Source organism: Pseudophryne corroboree, chromosome 5 (genome assembly GCF_028390025.1).
Source record: "Pseudophryne corroboree isolate aPseCor3 chromosome 5, aPseCor3.hap2, whole genome shotgun sequence".
Lineage (NCBI taxonomy): Eukaryota > Metazoa > Chordata > Amphibia > Anura > Myobatrachidae > Pseudophryne > Pseudophryne corroboree.
In genome coordinates, this window is record NC_086448.1 from 609,471,900 (window position 1) to 609,490,192 (window position 18,293).

At 44.1% G+C, this 18,293-nt stretch overlaps 1 protein-coding gene across 5 annotated transcripts in view; it reads right to left on the reverse strand.

The window, feature by feature from the left end:
* The window catches only part of ANKRD12 (ankyrin repeat domain 12), a 323,283-nt gene that overhangs the window by 23,415 nt on the left and 281,575 nt on the right, over positions 1 to 18,293 (reverse strand). For all 5 annotated transcript variants that reach the window (XM_063923478.1, XM_063923477.1, XM_063923476.1 and 2 more), the window contains 4 exons: positions 10,676 to 10,823; positions 5,978 to 10,410; positions 2,878 to 2,976; positions 2,449 to 2,592 (listed from right to left, as the gene is read on the reverse strand). In XM_063923478.1, the coding sequence (XP_063779548.1) occupies positions 2,449 to 2,592; positions 2,878 to 2,976; positions 5,978 to 10,410; positions 10,676 to 10,823 (4,824 nt within the window). The remainder of the gene's footprint in view (positions 1 to 2,448; positions 2,593 to 2,877; positions 2,977 to 5,977; positions 10,411 to 10,675; positions 10,824 to 18,293) is intronic.

Here is an 18,293-nt window from a genome sequence, read left to right on the forward strand (position 1 = left end):
AGGACGTCAGGGATGTAGCCAGGCTGATGGAGGGGCCTGACACCACAGACAACGCTGCTGCTGCAGCCACGAAAGTTTCATGGTGGATAACGGAGATGGGGTGTAGTACTTTTACAGACCGTCAGGTGGGCTGTGTTAGACACAGGTCCCGGTCGTTGCCAGGAGACCAGGACGCTGGGTCTCTTCCAGCAGCCCGGCCTGACAGTCCTCATGCTTGGTAACGGGGACACAGCGGCTGCCCTGCAACCGGGACACCGGCCGCAGACGGCATTCCCGGCAGCTAGGTAATTTACAACAGCTAATGGCTTTCATCCGGGATATGGACGTGCAGCTGCATGTCATTAGTTGTTATTGCCCATTCCTCACTGCCTGCTTACAGATTGGTTAGGATACCTTTTAAATGGGTTCACTACGATATGCCGGCGGTCGGGCTCCCGCGACCAGCATACCGGCGCCGGGAGCCCGACCGCCGGCTTACCGACAGTGTGGCGAGCGCAAATGAGCCCCTTGCGGGCTCGCTGCGCTCGCCACGCTACGGGCACGGTGGCGCGCTACACTATTTTATTCTCCCTCCAGGGGGGTCGTGGACCCCCACGAGGGAGAATAAGTGTCGGTATGCCGGCTGTCGGGCTCCCGGCGCCGGTATGCTGGTCGCCGGGAGGCCGACCGCCGGCATACTGAAGACCACCCCTTTTAAATATCATGCTTGCATGTAAACCACTTATCCCTGTTCTTTACATTGGTCATTGTCCTGTGGATACCCTGCCGGAATTTCTGCCTGTCAGTGTCCTGTATCCTGCTCTGCCTGCCACTACCCAGGTTTGGTGTGGCATTCTTCATCTGCCAACCCTAGCTCCCTGGCTGGGAGCTTGCATACCATATGCACTGTTAAACACCTGCCTAGACTGAGGTTAAACCAACTTGTGCCTCATACCTCGGGCAGCCGTTTACCTCATTCTCATCAACTACCCAGTGCAACTCAGGGTCCTCAGTCTATTAGGTGAGCTCCTACTGCTGGAGGTATCAAGTCCAGGGGGCCTTTAAGTACCGGTGTGTGCAACAAGCACTAAGGGAACAGCAGGGGGTTACTATTGGTGAAAACCCTCTCACCCCAATAGTACAGAGTTCCCTATAACATCAAGCAAGTCCAAATATCTTCTGCACACTTATCAAGTCCAATATCCACAATTCCAGCAATTACAAGAGTCTTGATGCAAAGCAAGTTCGAGGTCAGCGAGAAGGATGCTTGATGCAGAGTCTGGAAAGTGCTAGATTTAGCTGCAGCGGTATCGGCGTCTCCACAAGGAGCTCCTGGTAATCACACCAAAATGTAGGGGAGGCCAGGAGAAGGGTCGCCAGACTCTGCAGGGTCAATTACATGCTGCGGGTCATGCGGGCTGAGGATCCCATCAGAGCTGGTTCACCTGAGAGAAGTGGTATGCCCCGCAATCATCAGCGTCAGGAGGAAACTGGATGAGGAGATGCTGCCTGCGGTGATTGTTGCAGAGCAAACTGGAGGCGGTACACCCTATTTGCAGATGATCTCAATGAACTTTGGTCAGATCTTTTGCAGCCCATGCAATGTAATGTGTGGTGTACTGTTCATTGAGGGGCTATCTGAATTGGTCCCTGATCCAGATTATCTGTAATTTGTTGCACTGTTGCCCGTCTGTGGAACTGAACAAGTATGTCCACTCTCCGTTCCACATGAGCATCCAGTAGCCACATATGACCACAGGCCTTGCACCCACACTCAGTTTTCTGTCTGCAGGTCCACTCTATACACATTCCCAACGCCCTTGAAAAATTCACCAGTGCAGTTGTTTCTCTAATGCTTGCACCACTGCTGTGAGCACCACCAAACATTCCCCATTCAAAGTCCGTCAGATCGGGTCGTTTAACCATTTTTTCATGAGTGATGCTCTTTGTTAGTCTCTGTATTTCTCGGATTCCTGTTCTTATGCAGATTTATACTTACAATGTTAGTATGCTCTGCGGCATGGTCACTTTGTATAAAATAGCTTGGTGGTCATAACAATTTGGCCGTGTGTGTGTATATCTCTATCGATATATACACACAAATTAATATATACATCTACATTCTCACAGATTGTTATGTAAAACACACAAGTATTGCCGGTTTGGAATTGTAAGCCTGTGTCGGTAGGCACAATCTCCTTGAATGGATTGTTCATAAGCACTCTTAAGTTGGGGTGAGGAACTGGAGATCTAAATAATGCTGGACCACTGCAGCCAAGTACAGCGATCATACAGTACATTTACATTTCATGCACTCAAACAATGGATGGGAATCATAAAATGGTATATACAATCTAAGGTTTGCCTCTATTCAATTAGATCTTCTAAATGAAAACATCCAACTGATAGGGCGTGTAATGTATAATAGATACTGTATATAACTAGAGAACATGACCATTTCTTTCTTACCTGCGACTCCTGTGGAACATTATACACCTCAGCATCCAGCAATACCGTGCAGGCACTGAATGGCAGTGACTGATTGGCCAGCGTCCTTGCTGCTCGATAGTGCACACGCAAAACTTCTTGTTCATTAGAAACAATTAGCTTCTCCTACAACAGATAAAAGGTAACCACAAATTAAGGATTTAGTGGCATTTTGGCTATTTTCCAAAACACATCTGGGTCTAAATGCAATTAACCTTTCTATGCTTCCCGATGAGGTTTATTGTGTGCACTAATGATGGAATGGAGACACATCACATACTCAGCTTCATTCTTGGCGTACCTCAACGGTAATCAAAGAAAATTTACAAAAACACCATAAACCCTGTTTATAGATGCTGAAGTGTTACCATGTTGTAAAAACTCCCATCATAAATGAATTGAAAAACTCACCCTCTCAATGCTGTGCTGCAATCGGAGTTTCATACGTACAACCTCCTGCTGGCGAAAAAGCTCTTTGAGTGGTTCTGAGAGGGATGGTGGCGGTGTAATCTGAAATACCATGATAGAGATATGTAATATTTTCCATTCAAGCACAAAACGGCAGCATTTAATAAGGGGCATAGAATGTAATAAATAGGTAACTTATCCAGACACGTACTGATAATTTGATTGGATTCTGACAAACACCTACTCTAGTGTGTGTGTCATATACTGTATGCGAATGGCCATATATTCACTGTAATGTGCTGTGGAATATATGTGCGCACTACATAATAACTGGTAATAACTACCATTTAAAGCAGGTTTCCCCATAATACAAATTTAGGGCATGGAAGCTAATTCAATACCATGGTGAAATTTGCAGAAGCATGTTCTAGACCTCCAGCACCAAATATATGATATGCACCATATTTAATAAGCCTGATAGTTTAGGTAGATTTTGCTCTAGAGAGAACATTTAAAAGTCTCACAAACAATAGCTTTCAAAAAAAAAAAAAACCAAACCAACAACAAAACAACCGTTCACCTTTATGCCAAATGGGGAGGGGGGGGGGGGGGGGGGGGGAGACGGTGGTGGTGTGACCGGGGAGATACGCTCCACCTGACATACCCCACAAGCCTACTATTTGTAAGAAATCAGCTGTTAAAACATACTGTTTATATTTGCCAGGGGTGAATGCCAAACTTCTAACTCAAGAGCCCCACCACTGTGGTCTTTCTATTCTTCACAAAGATCACCCCAATTTTAAACAGATAGTCTTTTAGCAATATTAGTACGTTTGCTTTATACATGATGCTTTTTCAGAATCTTTTCCATGTTGCTTTTAAAAAAATGTCCTTTAAATGGACTCTGCAGCTGCTATTGGGAGGTTTGGTGCAGATTTTGGGCCAATATAAACTTTAGGTCTAAAACTTGGTTTGTTTTCTACATTTACATTAAGACTTTTTTTTCTTAATTATTGTTGCCACGTTTTAATAACAACAACTTTTAAATAGTAAGGGTATTTATTAACATGTAATATCACAAATTGGGATGTTATATGGACACATGCTAAGATGATAACAGGAACGGACCATGATGATCTCATGGGAGCATATTTAGATGCACTGGGATAGCAACATCTATATGAGATATTAAGCTTCAGACAATGTCTTCAGGTTAGAAAGGTCAGGGAGCAAATGCTGTGCAACATAGGATGGATGTAGATCAGGGGTGGGAACCTTTTTTCTACAACGGGCCATTTGGATATTTATAAAATCCTTTGGGGGCCATACAAAAATTATCAACTTAAAAATTAGCCTGCCCCCAGTATTTATGCCCCAGTGGATATGCCCCCAGTCAGTTGTTATGCCCCATTAAATATGTTCCGGACCGCTGCCCTCCGCCTGGACGCCTGCTCCTCGGAACTATGGGAGAGACGTCATGACGTCTCTCCCATAGCGCCGCACACACACTGCCTGAGCCGGAAGCCGGAGCTCAGGAGTGAGCTCCTGTCTCCGGCTGCTGCTGAGGGGAAGGAGCCGGCCGCCCACTAGTAACAAAACCTCAGCGGGTGCCTGGCCTCTCCTTCGTTTAGGTGAGCCGGGCCGGATCAAGTGGCTTTGCGGGCCTTATACGGCCAGTGGGCCAGAGGTTCCCCACCCCTGATGTAGATGGTATCTTAAGATTGAGGCAAGCTCTGACATACAACCATCAGCCATAACATTAAAACCACTGACAGGTGAACTCTGATTATCTTGTTACAATGGCACGTACCAAGGGCTTGGATATATTAGGCAGCAAGTTCTTGAACTTGATTTGTTGGAAGCAAGAAAAACTGCACAGCGTAAGGATCCGAGAAGCTTTTACAAGAGTCAAATTGTGATGGGTAGACCATAGCATTTCCAAAATGCACAGTAGTCTGTACCTACCAATAGTGGTCCAATGAAGGACAACTGGTAAAACAGCAGAATCATGGGTGCCCAAGGGTCATTGGTGAACGTGGGGAGCGAAGGCTAACCTGTGTGGACCAATCCCACAAAAGAGCTACTGTAGCACAAACTGCTGAAAATGTTAATGCTGGCTAGGATATAAAGGTGTCAGAACAGACAGTGCATCACAGCTTGTTGCGTATGGGGCTGAGTATTACATACGATTGGGTCAGAGTGCCCTTGCTGAACCCTATCCACCACTGAAAACCACCTATAATAGGCACATGAGCTTCAGGACTAGACCATGAAGAATTGGAAGAAGGTGGCCTGGTCTGATTAATCATGTATTCTTTTACATCACATGGATGGTCGGGTGTGTGTGCATTGTATAGATGACACGGCACCAGGATTCACTATGGGAAGAAGGTGGGCTGGCAGAGGCAGTGTGCTGCTCTAGGCAGTCTTCTGCTGGGAAACTTTAGGGCCTGGGATTCATGTGGATGTTAATATGGCAAGTACCACCTACCTACACATTGTTGCAGACCAGGTACACCCATTCATGGTAACAATATTCCCTGATAGCAATGGCCTCCTTCAGCAGGATAATGTACCCTGCTACAGTATTGAAATTGTGCAAAAATGGTTTGAGAAACAGGACTAAGAGTTTAAGGTGTTGTCTTGGACTCCAAATTCCCCAGCTCTCAATCCGAATGAGCATCCGTGGGATGTGCTGGAAAAAAACAAGTCTGAAACATGGAGGCCCCACCTCACTACTTACAGGACTTGAAGGATCTGCTAATATCTTGGTGCGAGATACCACAGGATACTTTCAGAGGTCTTGTGGAGTCCATGCCTAAATGGGTCAGCACAGTTTTGGCGGCACAGTATAAGGTAGGTGGTTTTAATGTTAGGGCTGCAGGGTGTAAATCCTATATTGCTAGCTGAGGAAGGGTTAAGCATATAAGTAAAAGCTTTTAGCTTTAACTCGATTTCAGGGGCACCCTCATTTCTTGAAAGAGCACATTCAGATCAGCAATCAGGTGTAGCACAAAAGTGTTATAAAGCCTTTGCTCCTTGATGAAACCAAACACTAATAAGGAAATGCAAGATTCACTGTTTACCTAAATCGTGAACTTACTGTTGGTATGCAGAGCTTGCTGAAGGGGTTCCCATCTAGTAGATATGAGCCATTAAATGTCACATACTCATCATAATACTGTGGCGCCTGTGGGATGACACTACACAGCATCTTGCGCCTCTCCTCTACCTTCCTTCTAATGTGGAGATACTCAAAATAAGGATTTGCTCTCTCGGACTGATATGGCTGAATATCATCCAATTTCAAGGAATCTACAACTGCTGCTAGGGACTGCTGAGTTTTCTCCTTTGCTTGCTGAATTGAGGGATTGGCAAAACCAGGCTGAGGCACACGAGGCAATTTTCTTTTACGTGGATGATGAACTTGTACATCATCCTCTTCAGTTAGTCGTATCCTCCCTCTTAGTGATATTGAGGATTCTATGGTCTCCTTTTCTGATGTATGTGAATAGCCCGCCTGTACCTGTTTATTTTGATTGGCTAACATGTTAGCCCGGTTTCTAGTAATTCTTTGAGGAATTTCTTGAGGCTCTGTTTTCTCCTCTGCATTTTCCTCTAATTCCATCTTAATGGACTGGCTAAATTTCTGTATCTCTTCTTGAACTGAGGGGACATGACTTTCAGATGTAAAATGTACCTCATCGGGTTTATGCAACAAAGTGGTCTGACTGATTGAAAGATGAGAATTCTGATTATGGATTTCTGCTGTTTGATAAGAGTTTTCTAAATCAAACTCACTCTTCGTGTTCTCTAATGTAGGTTCCAGAGTTTCTGAAAGTGTTTTGCCTTCATTAGGTACAGATTGTGCATCATCGGTTTTATCAGTCAGAATACTCTCCTTTGTCCGGGTAATACTTTGTGAGCATTCCTTCAAGAGGACATGGTTTCCCTGCCCGTCTTCTGTATTTTGCACTTTTTCCACAGCACAGTCTGAAAGTACAAATTGAATCTTTTCTTCTGAAGGTGGTGCAGAAGTCACCAAGGTCTTTTCCTCTTGGGAAAGTTTGGCCTCAGTTTCTTTCACGTCATTTACTTTGACACTATTTAAGTTGGCACTTGTGAAACTGTGGTCTTCCCTTATGCTGCTGAGCAGAGAACTTTTTGGGGAACACGGTGCATCTGTAGCCGCCTTATTTATATCACTGTCACATGATGTGGGAGAAGGCAAAATGCAGATATCATGCGAGTCAGTTTTTAGGTTTTCCTGCTTAGAAGAGAGCAGTTCCTGAGATACTTCATTAGCAACATCAGTGGAATTGGCAGATTCCTGTTCAGTACAAACTACCTTAGCAGGCCCTGAATCCAAAGGTGAAGACATTTCTAGTTGACAGACAGAACTTTCTGTGCTAGTTTGTAGAGGGGTTACTTCAGAAGAAGACTGTTGTTCTTGGTTTAATACATTCGAATCTACACTATGCTTACTAAAAGATAAAGATTTTTTGCTGTTCAAATGACAATTTGAGACAGTACTATACAAATCTCTCTCTGTAATGGACAATACTTCTAGTTTTGGAGATATACAACTGTTTGGCATTGGTAGGACAGCTGATGTCAATTCTTGTAAAGTGCTTTCAGATCCTGAGGAGGATTTTATTCTTGATTCTACAGATAGTCTGCATTCACCATCTTCCGCAGAGACTGACCTGAGATAATTTGGAAGAAGTCTATTTGTCAAAGGTGGTTTAACACGATCAGGTTGCTCAGTAAGACTGTCTAACTCTCTGTCATGAATTGCCGGTGACTTGGCACTCGGTAAAAATGGTGACTGGGAGAAAGACATTTGAGAGTCAGAACCTTCAAGTGCAAAGTCTGAATCGTATTCAGTTGTAGGCCTTGGCGTTGTCACAGTAGCATGGCAAGAATCTTCAGAACTGGCTACTGAAATCATTGATATTGATCGAGAACTTAGACCAGTTTTTTCACTCTCCGACCGAGGAGACCTTGCTATGCTATTATTCTCTAAAATTAAGAGTGTCTTTCCAGCTTGTGTCAAATTTTTTCCGTCAACTGATTGTGATCTGCAGCTTGTGGCATCCTTTAATAATTTTTCTTTTGTATAGACATCTGACAACTCTGAACTTTTGGATCTCATCAACTCCTTGTTTTTAGATGGAGTCAGTGAGTTCCTAAGTTTTTCTTTTTCCTTTATTTTACTTAGTTCTGCACTGTTCCGATGTTTTAGCCTCTCTTTTTCCTTTTGTTTTATTTTTTCTTTATGCTTTTTATGCCACTGTTCAATTTCTAGATCTTTGAGGCTTAGCATTCGTTCAAAACTAGTCTGCATAAGGTCATCATTAACCAATCTTTTTTCTTTCGGCCGAGCATCTTTTACTAACTGTAACTTGGGTTTACATTTTTCAGTTTCAATTTCTTTTGGTTTCCCCTTCAATATATTTGTTTGTGTTTTATCCTTATGTTTGTCGCGCTCTTTATATCGATCAATGTCTTTTTCTTTGTCTTTCCGATCTTTTTCTTTGCATTCCATAATTTTCTGTTGCTCTTCTTTGGGTTTTTCCTTTACTATTGACAGTCGTTCATGCAGTATTTTGTTATTTTCTATGTTATTCTGTTTTCGATCCTCCTGACTATGCTTCATACTCGTTCCAGCAATATAGTCTCCTTCTTTAGGTTTTTCCTTTTTTCGGTAGTCACGTTCCCTGCGTTTTGACTTGTCCATTTTACTTGTTTCCAGATCCTTATCAAATGTTTTAACTTTTTTATCTAAACAAACTTTCTGCTCACTGAGATGTTTATCTTTCTCATTTTTTTCAACCTTTTTCTCAAGCTTATCTTTGGACTTTTCTTTGTTGGCTGATGCATTTCTGATTTTGTCATTTTCTTTTTGTACAGGTTGCAAATGTGTTTTGCATTTTTCTGCAAACTCATGTATTTCAGTTTTTTCCCTTTCTGATTTATGATCTTGTTTTGTTTTTTTCTCTTTGTCTATACTTTTCTTATCCAGTTTTTCTATGTCCTTCTCTTTCAATGCCAATCTTTTGTCAGTCTTTTCCCGGACATCTTTAAAAAAAAATTCTGGTTCATCATCTTTTTCCATGCGTGAATTGTCCTCTTTAATAAGTACGTTAGACAAGAATACAACTTCTTTCTCAGGGAAAAAAATATTACAGTCTCGTTCTTTTTTTACACTCTCTTCATTCTCATTTTTAGAACTTTCTTTGTGGTCATGATTTTCTCTTGATTTATCTTCTTTTGTTGGTGTTTTATCCAGCTTGGCTTTTTTCTCTACTGATGTGTTTTTTGATTCCATGCTCAACAACTCTTCATTTTCATCACTTTTAAAAAAGTTTTCCTTCCAGAATTCTCTGTCAAACTCAATATTGATTTGAGTATTTTTACTATTGTCCTTATGCTTCATTTTATCTTTCTCCGCATCTGGTTCTTTTTTAAGCCTGTCTTTGTCCCTCTCTTTATGTCTTACTTTGTGCTTTTTGACTACCTTTCCTTCCCGGTCTGATTTTTTTGCAGTACATTCAGATATCTCAAATGATGGACTCTTGCTGTCTTCTTTGCACTTTGAGGTAACCCTCTCCCCATGCTCAATAAAAAAGTCTTTCAGGTGCTTACTTTTTTCTTTGTATTTGGAAAACGTGGAACTAGAATTTTCCAGCGCATACTCTGAATCAAGGCTCTGATCAAAACGAAATAACTCCGCTTGTAATGAGGACTCCGAACCTCCGGGTGGCGAAACACACATCTTAGTGTTTTCTTGTTTCAGAGGTGTTGATTGCTTATCCACAGAAGAATAAGTGTGTTTGGGAGATTTACCAGGAGTGAGCTGAAATAAATGTAATGACCCTTCCTCCTTTGTGCACAAAGATTTTCGAAACATATCTTCATCTCTGGTTTTCTCTAATGAATCTAAAGCAGAACTCGCTATGCTTACAACTTTCACATTTTCCTTCTTTTCTTTTTCTGGCTTTAATTCTTTGTTCTCCTTGTTTTTGCTCTGGTTCTTCAGCTTCCTTTTAACTTTACCCTTCTCCTTCTGTTCATGTAAAACATTGTACTCTTTTTTAAGTCTGATATCAGTATTTATGCTTTCCGATATCAGCCCCACTTTCTCAGAAGGCAAATCGTCATCTGAACTATCAGAGCTTGTGAATAACAATCGGGAAGGTTTTGATTTCCTGGTTTTGTACAATTTTGGAAAATCAATCTTTTCTTTCTTAACAAAGAAGTTATCATTTCCTTCAGTGTTCTCTTTTTTAATGTCATTCCTGAGCATATGCTTGTCTTTCAGCATTTTGCTGATTTCCGTATCTTCTTCATCATCATCATCATCATCTTCCTCCTCCTCTTCATCTTTAAATTCATATTCATCAAGCCCTGAAGTGCAAGGCATTCCTTTGATGGCTACATGTTTGCTTTCACCGATGAGAGACTCTTTGTCACCCTCTGAATCTAAGTTTTCATCCACACTGGACATGTTGGTGAACTGCGGCTCTTCAGAGTCTGCAAAATAAAACATTGGTACTTTAGTAAAGAAACTACATTACTACCACCGACTAAAAAGCCAGTATGTGCATATAGGGGTAGTAAAATTGATCATTACAATATATACACGTTTCTATTGAGCAAAACAGCATCATAAATACAAATCAGAATATACAAAAGAATGCGACACAAATTAAATATTGTACATTAAACCTGATATAAATCAATACAAGTGTACTGTACCTATTCAATGGCATACTATTACATAAGAGGACACATATACCTGCATAACTATCGTCATCATCAGAAATGGGAACTTCACTCTTCAGTAGTTGCTCTAGTTCCTCTGTCTCAGCCATATCAATGGGACGGGAGCCGTGCTTGTTGGCCTGGAACGCATTGCCACCATGTCGAAGAAGCAGCTTCACAATCTGTATAGTTAAAAATTAGATTAAGTCTGTGTCTAGAGAACATACATTGCAAAAATATTAATTTATTTGTGTGTAACATGTTGTCATAGGTACATTTTACATGTCTGGAGCGCTCTACATCCAAAACATTGCTCTAAGTGGATTGAAAATGCATACAATGTAGAATTACCATACATGTTTCACTTGAATACAGAATGATTCACATTTATAGCTTGCACGTTAATTATAAGAAATAGATACCAATGTTTCTAAACAGGCACTGATAGGGTCTGTTTGTCCAAACATCTACTATAGATAGGGATAGTCAGTCCTTTAGACATAAATAGAATAACAGCGCTAATATAACTCCATATATAATAAATTGATATTAGAATCTGTGGGGCAGATGTATTAAGCCTGGAAAAGTGATAAAGTAGTAATAAGAGTAAGGTGATAACATACCAACCAATCATTACGGGTTTGAAAAAAACAAAACAGTTAGGAGCTGATTGGCTGGTGCGTTATCATCTTACACTTATCACTGCTTTATCACTTCTCCAGGCTTAATACATCTGCCCCTATATTAGGAATAGTGAAACTTTGAAAAAGCAGCTAAGCATCCAAAGGAGTCAGGTGTAACCGCCCTACCTACCTGGACTGTGGAATTGCTTTTAAAAGCCTGAACCAGCCTTCGGATTGGCAAAAACCTGAATACGTGAATTATAGTGCATAATTTATGTATTTTTTATGTATTCAATTTTGAATTTGAATCCACCCAAAAGTGTATGTCACTATTTATAATATAGCTTCATATACATTATATATGAAGTTATATTAGAACTACTACTCTGCAAGTTAATTAACTTGATTAAGTTAGAATGCCTATCCTGAAATCTATGTTTGCAAGGTGCTTTAAATTATTATATAGACTCAAATTTGAGCAACAGTCAGATCCTGCCGTGCTGACCAATCAGTAGTGATCGGCAGCACAGCAGACACAGGGGGATCATGCAGGGAGGCAGAGGGACCTTCCGGTCCTTCTGACAGCAGCAGCGGAGGGAAGTTTATCTTCCCTGCCGCTGCTAACACTCTCTATCTGACTGGTCGCATCCTGTGCGACCAGGTCAGATAGAGCACTTGCAGGCATGATCGCATCTGATGCGACCATGCCAGGCAAGTGGTCAGAGTACAGATATATGTCCTCATATACCTTGCGTCATTACGCCATGACAGCAAGACGCTTGGAGCGACAGACACTCAAACATGTTTAGTACAACGTACTTTCTCTGACGTCCTAAGTGGATGCTGGGACTCCGTAAGGACCATGGGGAATAGCGGCTCCGCAGGAGACTGGGCACAACTAAAGAAAGCTTTAGGACTACCTGGTGTGCACTGGCTCCTCCCACTATGACCCTCCTCCAGACCTCAGTTAGAATCTTGTGCCCGGCTGAGCTGGATGCACACTAGGGGCTCTCCTGAGCTCCTAGAAAAGAAAGTATATTTTAGTTTTTTTATTTTCAGAGAGATCTGCTGGCAACAGACTCACTGCTACGAGGGACTAAGGGGAGAAGAAGCGAACCTACCTGACTGTAGATAGTTTGGGCTTCTTAGGCTACTGGACACCATTAGCTCCAGAGGGATCGAACACAGGACCCGACCTCGATCGTTCGGTCCCGGAGCAGCGCCGCCGTCCCCCTTACAGAGCCAGAAGCATGAAGATGGTCCTGGAAATCGGCGGCAGAAGACTTCGGTCTTCAACAAGGTAGCGCACAGCACTGCAGCTGTGCGCCATTGCTCCTCATGCACACCTCACACTCCGGTCACTGATGGGTGCAGGGCGCTGGGGGGGGGGGGTGCCCTGAGCAGCAATATGAATACCTTGGCTGGCAAAAAACACAATATATAGTCCCAGAGGCTATATATGTGATAAATACCCCTGCCAGAATCCATGAAAAAAGCGGGAGAAAAGTCCGCCGAAAAAGGGGCGGGGCTATCTCCCTCAGCACACTGGCGCCATTTTTTCTTCACAGTGCAGCTGGAAGACAGCTCCCCAGGCTCTCCCCTGTAGTTTTCAGGCTCAAAGGGTTAAAAAGAGAGGGGGGGCACTAAATTTAGGCGCAATATGTGTATACAAGCAGCTATTGGGGGAAAAAATCACTCAGTTATAGTGTTAATCCCTGCATTATATAGCGCTCTGGTGTGTGCTGGCATACTCTCTCTCTGTCTCCCCAAAGGACTTTGTGGGGTCCTGTCCTCAGTCAGAGCATTCCCTGTGTGTGTGCGGTGTGTCGGTACGGCTGTGTCGACATGTTGGATGAGGAAGGTTACGTGGAGGCGGAGCAGAGGCCGATAAATGGGATGTCGCCCCCTGTGGGGCCGACATCAGAGTGGATGGATAGGTGGAAGGTATTAACCGACAATGTCAACTCCTTACGTAACAGCTGTGGGACAGCCGGCTACTCAGCCCGCGCCTGCCCAGGCGTCTCAAAGGCCATCAGGGGCTCAAAAAACGCCCGTTATCTCAGATGGCAGACACAGATGTCGACACGGAGTCTGACTCCAGTGTCGACGAGATTGAGACATATACACAATCCACTAGGAACATCCGTTGCATGATCTCGGCAATGAAAAATGTGTTACACATTTCTGACATGAACCCAAGTACTACATAAAAGGGGTTTTATGTTTGGGGAGAAAAAGCAGCCAGTGTTTTGTTCCCCCATCAGATGAGTGAATGAAGTGTGTAAAGAAGCGTGGGTTCCCCCGATAATAAACTGGTAATTTCTAAAAAGTTACTGATGGCGTACCCTTTCCCGCCAGAGGATAGGTCACGTTGGGAGATATCCCCTAGGGTGGATAAGGCGCTCACACGTTTGTCAAAAAAGGTGGCACTGCCGTCTTAGGATACGGCCACTTTGAAGGAGCCTGCTGATAAAAAGCAGGAGGCTATCCTGAAGTCTGTATATACACACTCAGGTACTATACTGAGACCTGCAATTGCCTCAGCATGAATAGTGCTGCTGCAGCGTGGTCTGATACCCTGTCAGATAATATTAATACCCTAGACAGAGATAATATTTTGCTAACATAGAGCATATTAAAGACGTCGTCTTATATATGAGGGATGCACAGAGGGATATTTGCCGGCTGGCATCCAGAATTAAGGCAATGTCCATTCTGCCAGGAGGGTATTAGAGACCCGGCAGTGGACAAGTGATGCTGACTTTAAAAGGCACATGGAGATTCTGCCTTATAAGGGTGAGGAATTGTTTGGGGATGGTCTCTGGGACCTCGTATCCACAGCAACAGCTGGGAAGAAATTTTTTTACCTCAGGTTTCCTCACAGCCTAAGAAAGCACCGTATTTTCAGGTACAGTCCTTTCGGCTTCAGAAAAGCAAGCGGGTCAAAGGCGCTTCCTTTCTGCACAGAGACAAGGGAAGAAGGAAAAAGCTGCACCAGACAGCCAGTTCCCAGGATCAAAAATCTTCCCCCGCTTCCTCTGAGTCCACCGCATGACGCTGGGGCTCCACAGGTGGAGACAAGTGCGGTGGGGGCGCGTCTCGGGAACTTCAGGGACCAGTGGGCTTGCCCACAGGTGGATCCCTAGGTTCTGCAAGTAGTATCACAGGGATACAAGCTGGAGTTCGAGGCGACTCCCCCTCGCCGTTACCTCACATCAGCCTTGCCTGCTGCCCTCGGAGAAAGGGAGGTAGTACTGGCGGAAATTCACAAGCTGTACTTCCAGCAGGTGAAATCAAGGTACCCCTCCTTCAACAAGGCCGGGGTTACTATTCCAAATAGTGATGAAGTCAGACCAGACTAAACGCGTTGGGTGATTCCTGCTACTATTGAAGTCCTCAGTTAAGCTGCTTTTATTATTTACGGAACTTTTTATCCACATATATATTTTTTACATAATTTTAGACACACGGCTGTTTCTAATGATTCTTATCTTTCTTAGTACTTGAATTTTTTAGCACTATTTTTATCTTAGTCTTCTTTTATTTTTGTTCATTGTAAGGCTCTTTTTGATAACCGTTTATATAAAAAAAAAAAGCAAAAAAAAAAAAAAAAAAGCAGTCCTGTATGTTGCCTTTTTTAATGTCCAAAATTTGTCTAAACGTTCATTGTAGAATAAACCCTGTATTGTTTTTTTAACAAAAACATTCTGTTAGTCTTCTGACTTATCCACCACCCGTGGTCGCTCTGATCTTATTCACTTTTTCCAACTTATATACGAAGGTTCAAGTTCAAAATGGAATCGCTCAGGGCGATTATTGCAAGCCTGGAGAATTTCATGGTATCACTGGACATCAATGATGCTTACCTGCATGTCCCTATTTACCCTCCTCACCAGGAGTACCTCAAAATTGTGGTACAGGATTGTCATTACCAATTCCAGACGTTGCCATTGGTCTGTCCCCGGCACCGAGGGTATTTACCAAGGTAATGGCCGAAATAATTATCCCGTACTTGGACGATCTCCTTATAAAGACGAGGTCCAGGGAGCAGTTGTTCGTCGGAGTAGCACTATCTCGGGAAGTGCTACAACAGCACGGCTGGATTCTGAATTCCAAAGTCGCAGCTGGTTCCTACGACGCGTCTACTGTTCCTGGGTATGGTTCTGGACACAGAACAGGAAAAAAGGTTTTCTCCCGGAGGAGAAGGCCAAGGAGTTGTCATCTCTAGTCAGAGACCTCCTAATACAAATACAGGTGTCGGTGCATCAATGCATGCGAGCCCTGGGAAAGATGGTAGCTTCTTACGAAGAAATTCCATTCGGCAGGTTCCATGCAAGGATCTTCCAGTGGGATCTGTTGGACAAGTGGTCCGGGTCGCATCTTCAGATGCATCGGCGGATAACCCTGTCTCCAAGGGCCAGGGTGTCGCTGTTGTGGTGGCTGCAGAGTGTTCATCTTCAAGAGGGCCGCAGATTCGGCATACAGGACTGGGTCCTGGTGACCACGGATGCCAGCCTTCGAGGCTGGGGGGCAGTCACACAGGGAAGAAACTTCCAAGGACTATGGAAAAGTCAGGAGATTTCCCTACACATAAATGTTCTGGAACTAAGGGCCATTTACAATGCCCTAAGTCAGGCTAGACCCCTGCTTCAACACCGGCCGATGCTGATCCAGTCGGACAACATCACGGCGGTCGCTCATGTAAACCGACAGGGCGGCACAAGAAGCAGGATGGCAGAAGCCACAAGGATTCTCCGATGGGCGGAAAATCATGTGTTAGCACTGTCAGCAGTGTTCATTCCCGGAGTGGACAACTGGGAAGCAGACTTTCTCAGCAGACACGACCTCCACCCGGGAGAGTGGGGACTTCATCCAGAAGTCTTCCAAATGATTGTACACCATTGGGAAAGGCCACAGGTGGACATGATGGCGTCCCGCCTCAACAAAAAGCTAAAAAGATATTGCGCCAGGTCAAGGGACCCTCAGGCGATAGCTGTGGACGCTCTGGTAACACCGTGGGTGTACCAGTCGGTGTATGTGTTCCCTTCTCTGCCTCTCATACCCAGGGTAATGAGAATAAGAAGAAGGAGAGGAGTAAGAACTATACTCATTGTTCCGGAGTGGCCAAGAAGAGCTTGGTACCCAGAACTCCAAGAACTGATCTCAGAGGACCCATGGCCTCTGCCGCTCAGACAGGACCTGCTGCAGCAGGGGGCCTGTCTGTTCCAAGACGTACCGCGGCTGCGTTTGACGGCATGGCGGTTGAACGCCGGATCCTGAAGGAAAAGGGCATTCCGGAGGAAGTTATCCCTACGCTAATTAAAGCTAGGAAAGAAGTGAACGCAAACCATTATCACCGCATATGGCGGAAATATATTGCGTGCTGTGAGGCCAGGAAGGCCCCAACGGAGGAATTTCAGCTAGGTCGATTTCTGCACTTCCTACAGTCAGGGGTGACTATGGGCCTAAAATTGGGTTCCATTAAGGTCCAGATTTCGGCTCTATCGATTTTCTTCCAAAATAGAACTGGCTTCACTGCCTGAAGTTCAGACTTTTGTTAAGGGAGTGCTGCATAGTCAGCCCCCGTTTGTGCCTCCAGTGGCACCGTGGGATCTCAACGTGGTGTTGGATTTCCTGAAGTCGCATTGGGTTGAGCCACTTAAATCCGTGGAGCTAAAATACCTCACGTGGAAAGTGGTCATGCTGTTGGCCTTGGCGTCGGCCAGGCGTGTATCAGAATTGGCGGCTTTGTCATGCAAAAGCGCTCATCTGATTTTTTTATATGGATAAGGCGGAATTGAGGACTCGTTCCCAATTCCTTCCTAAGGTGGTATCAGTTTTTCATGTGAACCAACCTATTGTGGTGCCTGCGGCTACTTGGGACTTGGAGGATTCCAAGTTACTGGACGTAGTTAGGGCCCTGAAAAATATATGTTTCCAGGACGGCTGGAGTCAGGAAAACGGACTCGCTATTTATCCTGTATGCACCCAAAAAGCTGGGTGCACCTGCTTCTAAGCAGACTATTGCTCGCTGGATCTGTAGCACGATTCAACTTGCACATTCTGCGGCTGGACTGCCGCACCCTAAATCTGTAAAAGCCCATTCCACGAGGAAAGTGGGCTCTTCTTGGGCGGCTGCCCGAGGGGTCTCGGCTTTACAAATTTGCCGAGCTGTTACTTGGTCGGGTTCAAACATTTTTGCAAGAGTCTACAAGTTTGATACCCTGGCTGAGGAGGACCTAGAGTTTGCTCATTCGGTGCTGCAGAGTCATCCGCACTCTCCCGCCCGTTTGGGAGCTTTGGTATAATCCCCATGGTCCTTACGGAGTCCCAGCATCCATTTAGGACGTCAGAGAAAATACGATTTTACTCACCGGTAAATCTATTTCTCGTAGTCCGTAGTGGATGCTGGGCGCCCATCCCAAGTGCGGATTGTCTGCAATACTTGTATATAGTTATTGCCTAACTAAAGGGTTATTGTTGAGCCATCTGTTGAGAGGCTCAGTTATATTTCATACTGTTAACTGGGTATAGTATCACGAGTTATACGGTGTGATTGGTGTGGCTGGTATGAGTCTTACCCGGGATTCAAAATCCTTCCTTATTGTGTCAGCTCTTCCGGGCACAGTATCCTAACTGAGGTCTGGAGGAGGGTCATAGTGGGAGGAGCCAGTGCACACCAGGTAGTCCTAAAGCTTTCTTTAGTTGTGCCCAGTCTCCTGCGGAGCCGCTATTCCCCATGGTCCTTACGGAGTCCCAGCATCCACTACGGACTACGAGAAATAGATTTACCGGTGAGTAAAATCTTATTTTTCCCTAAATGATGCGTTTTAGTTGTGCCATACGCACACAGAAAGTAGCCCACAGTGTACCAAAGATGCTAGAGTACTACTATTGTTGCAAAGAATTGGTACAGCCTACGTAAAAAGTTGCAGATTCAGAATCACTGAACATGGATGAAGAAATAGTCACGGCTATTACTGAATCCTTTTACACAGATTTGTTACTTAGTCACACACAGATATATAC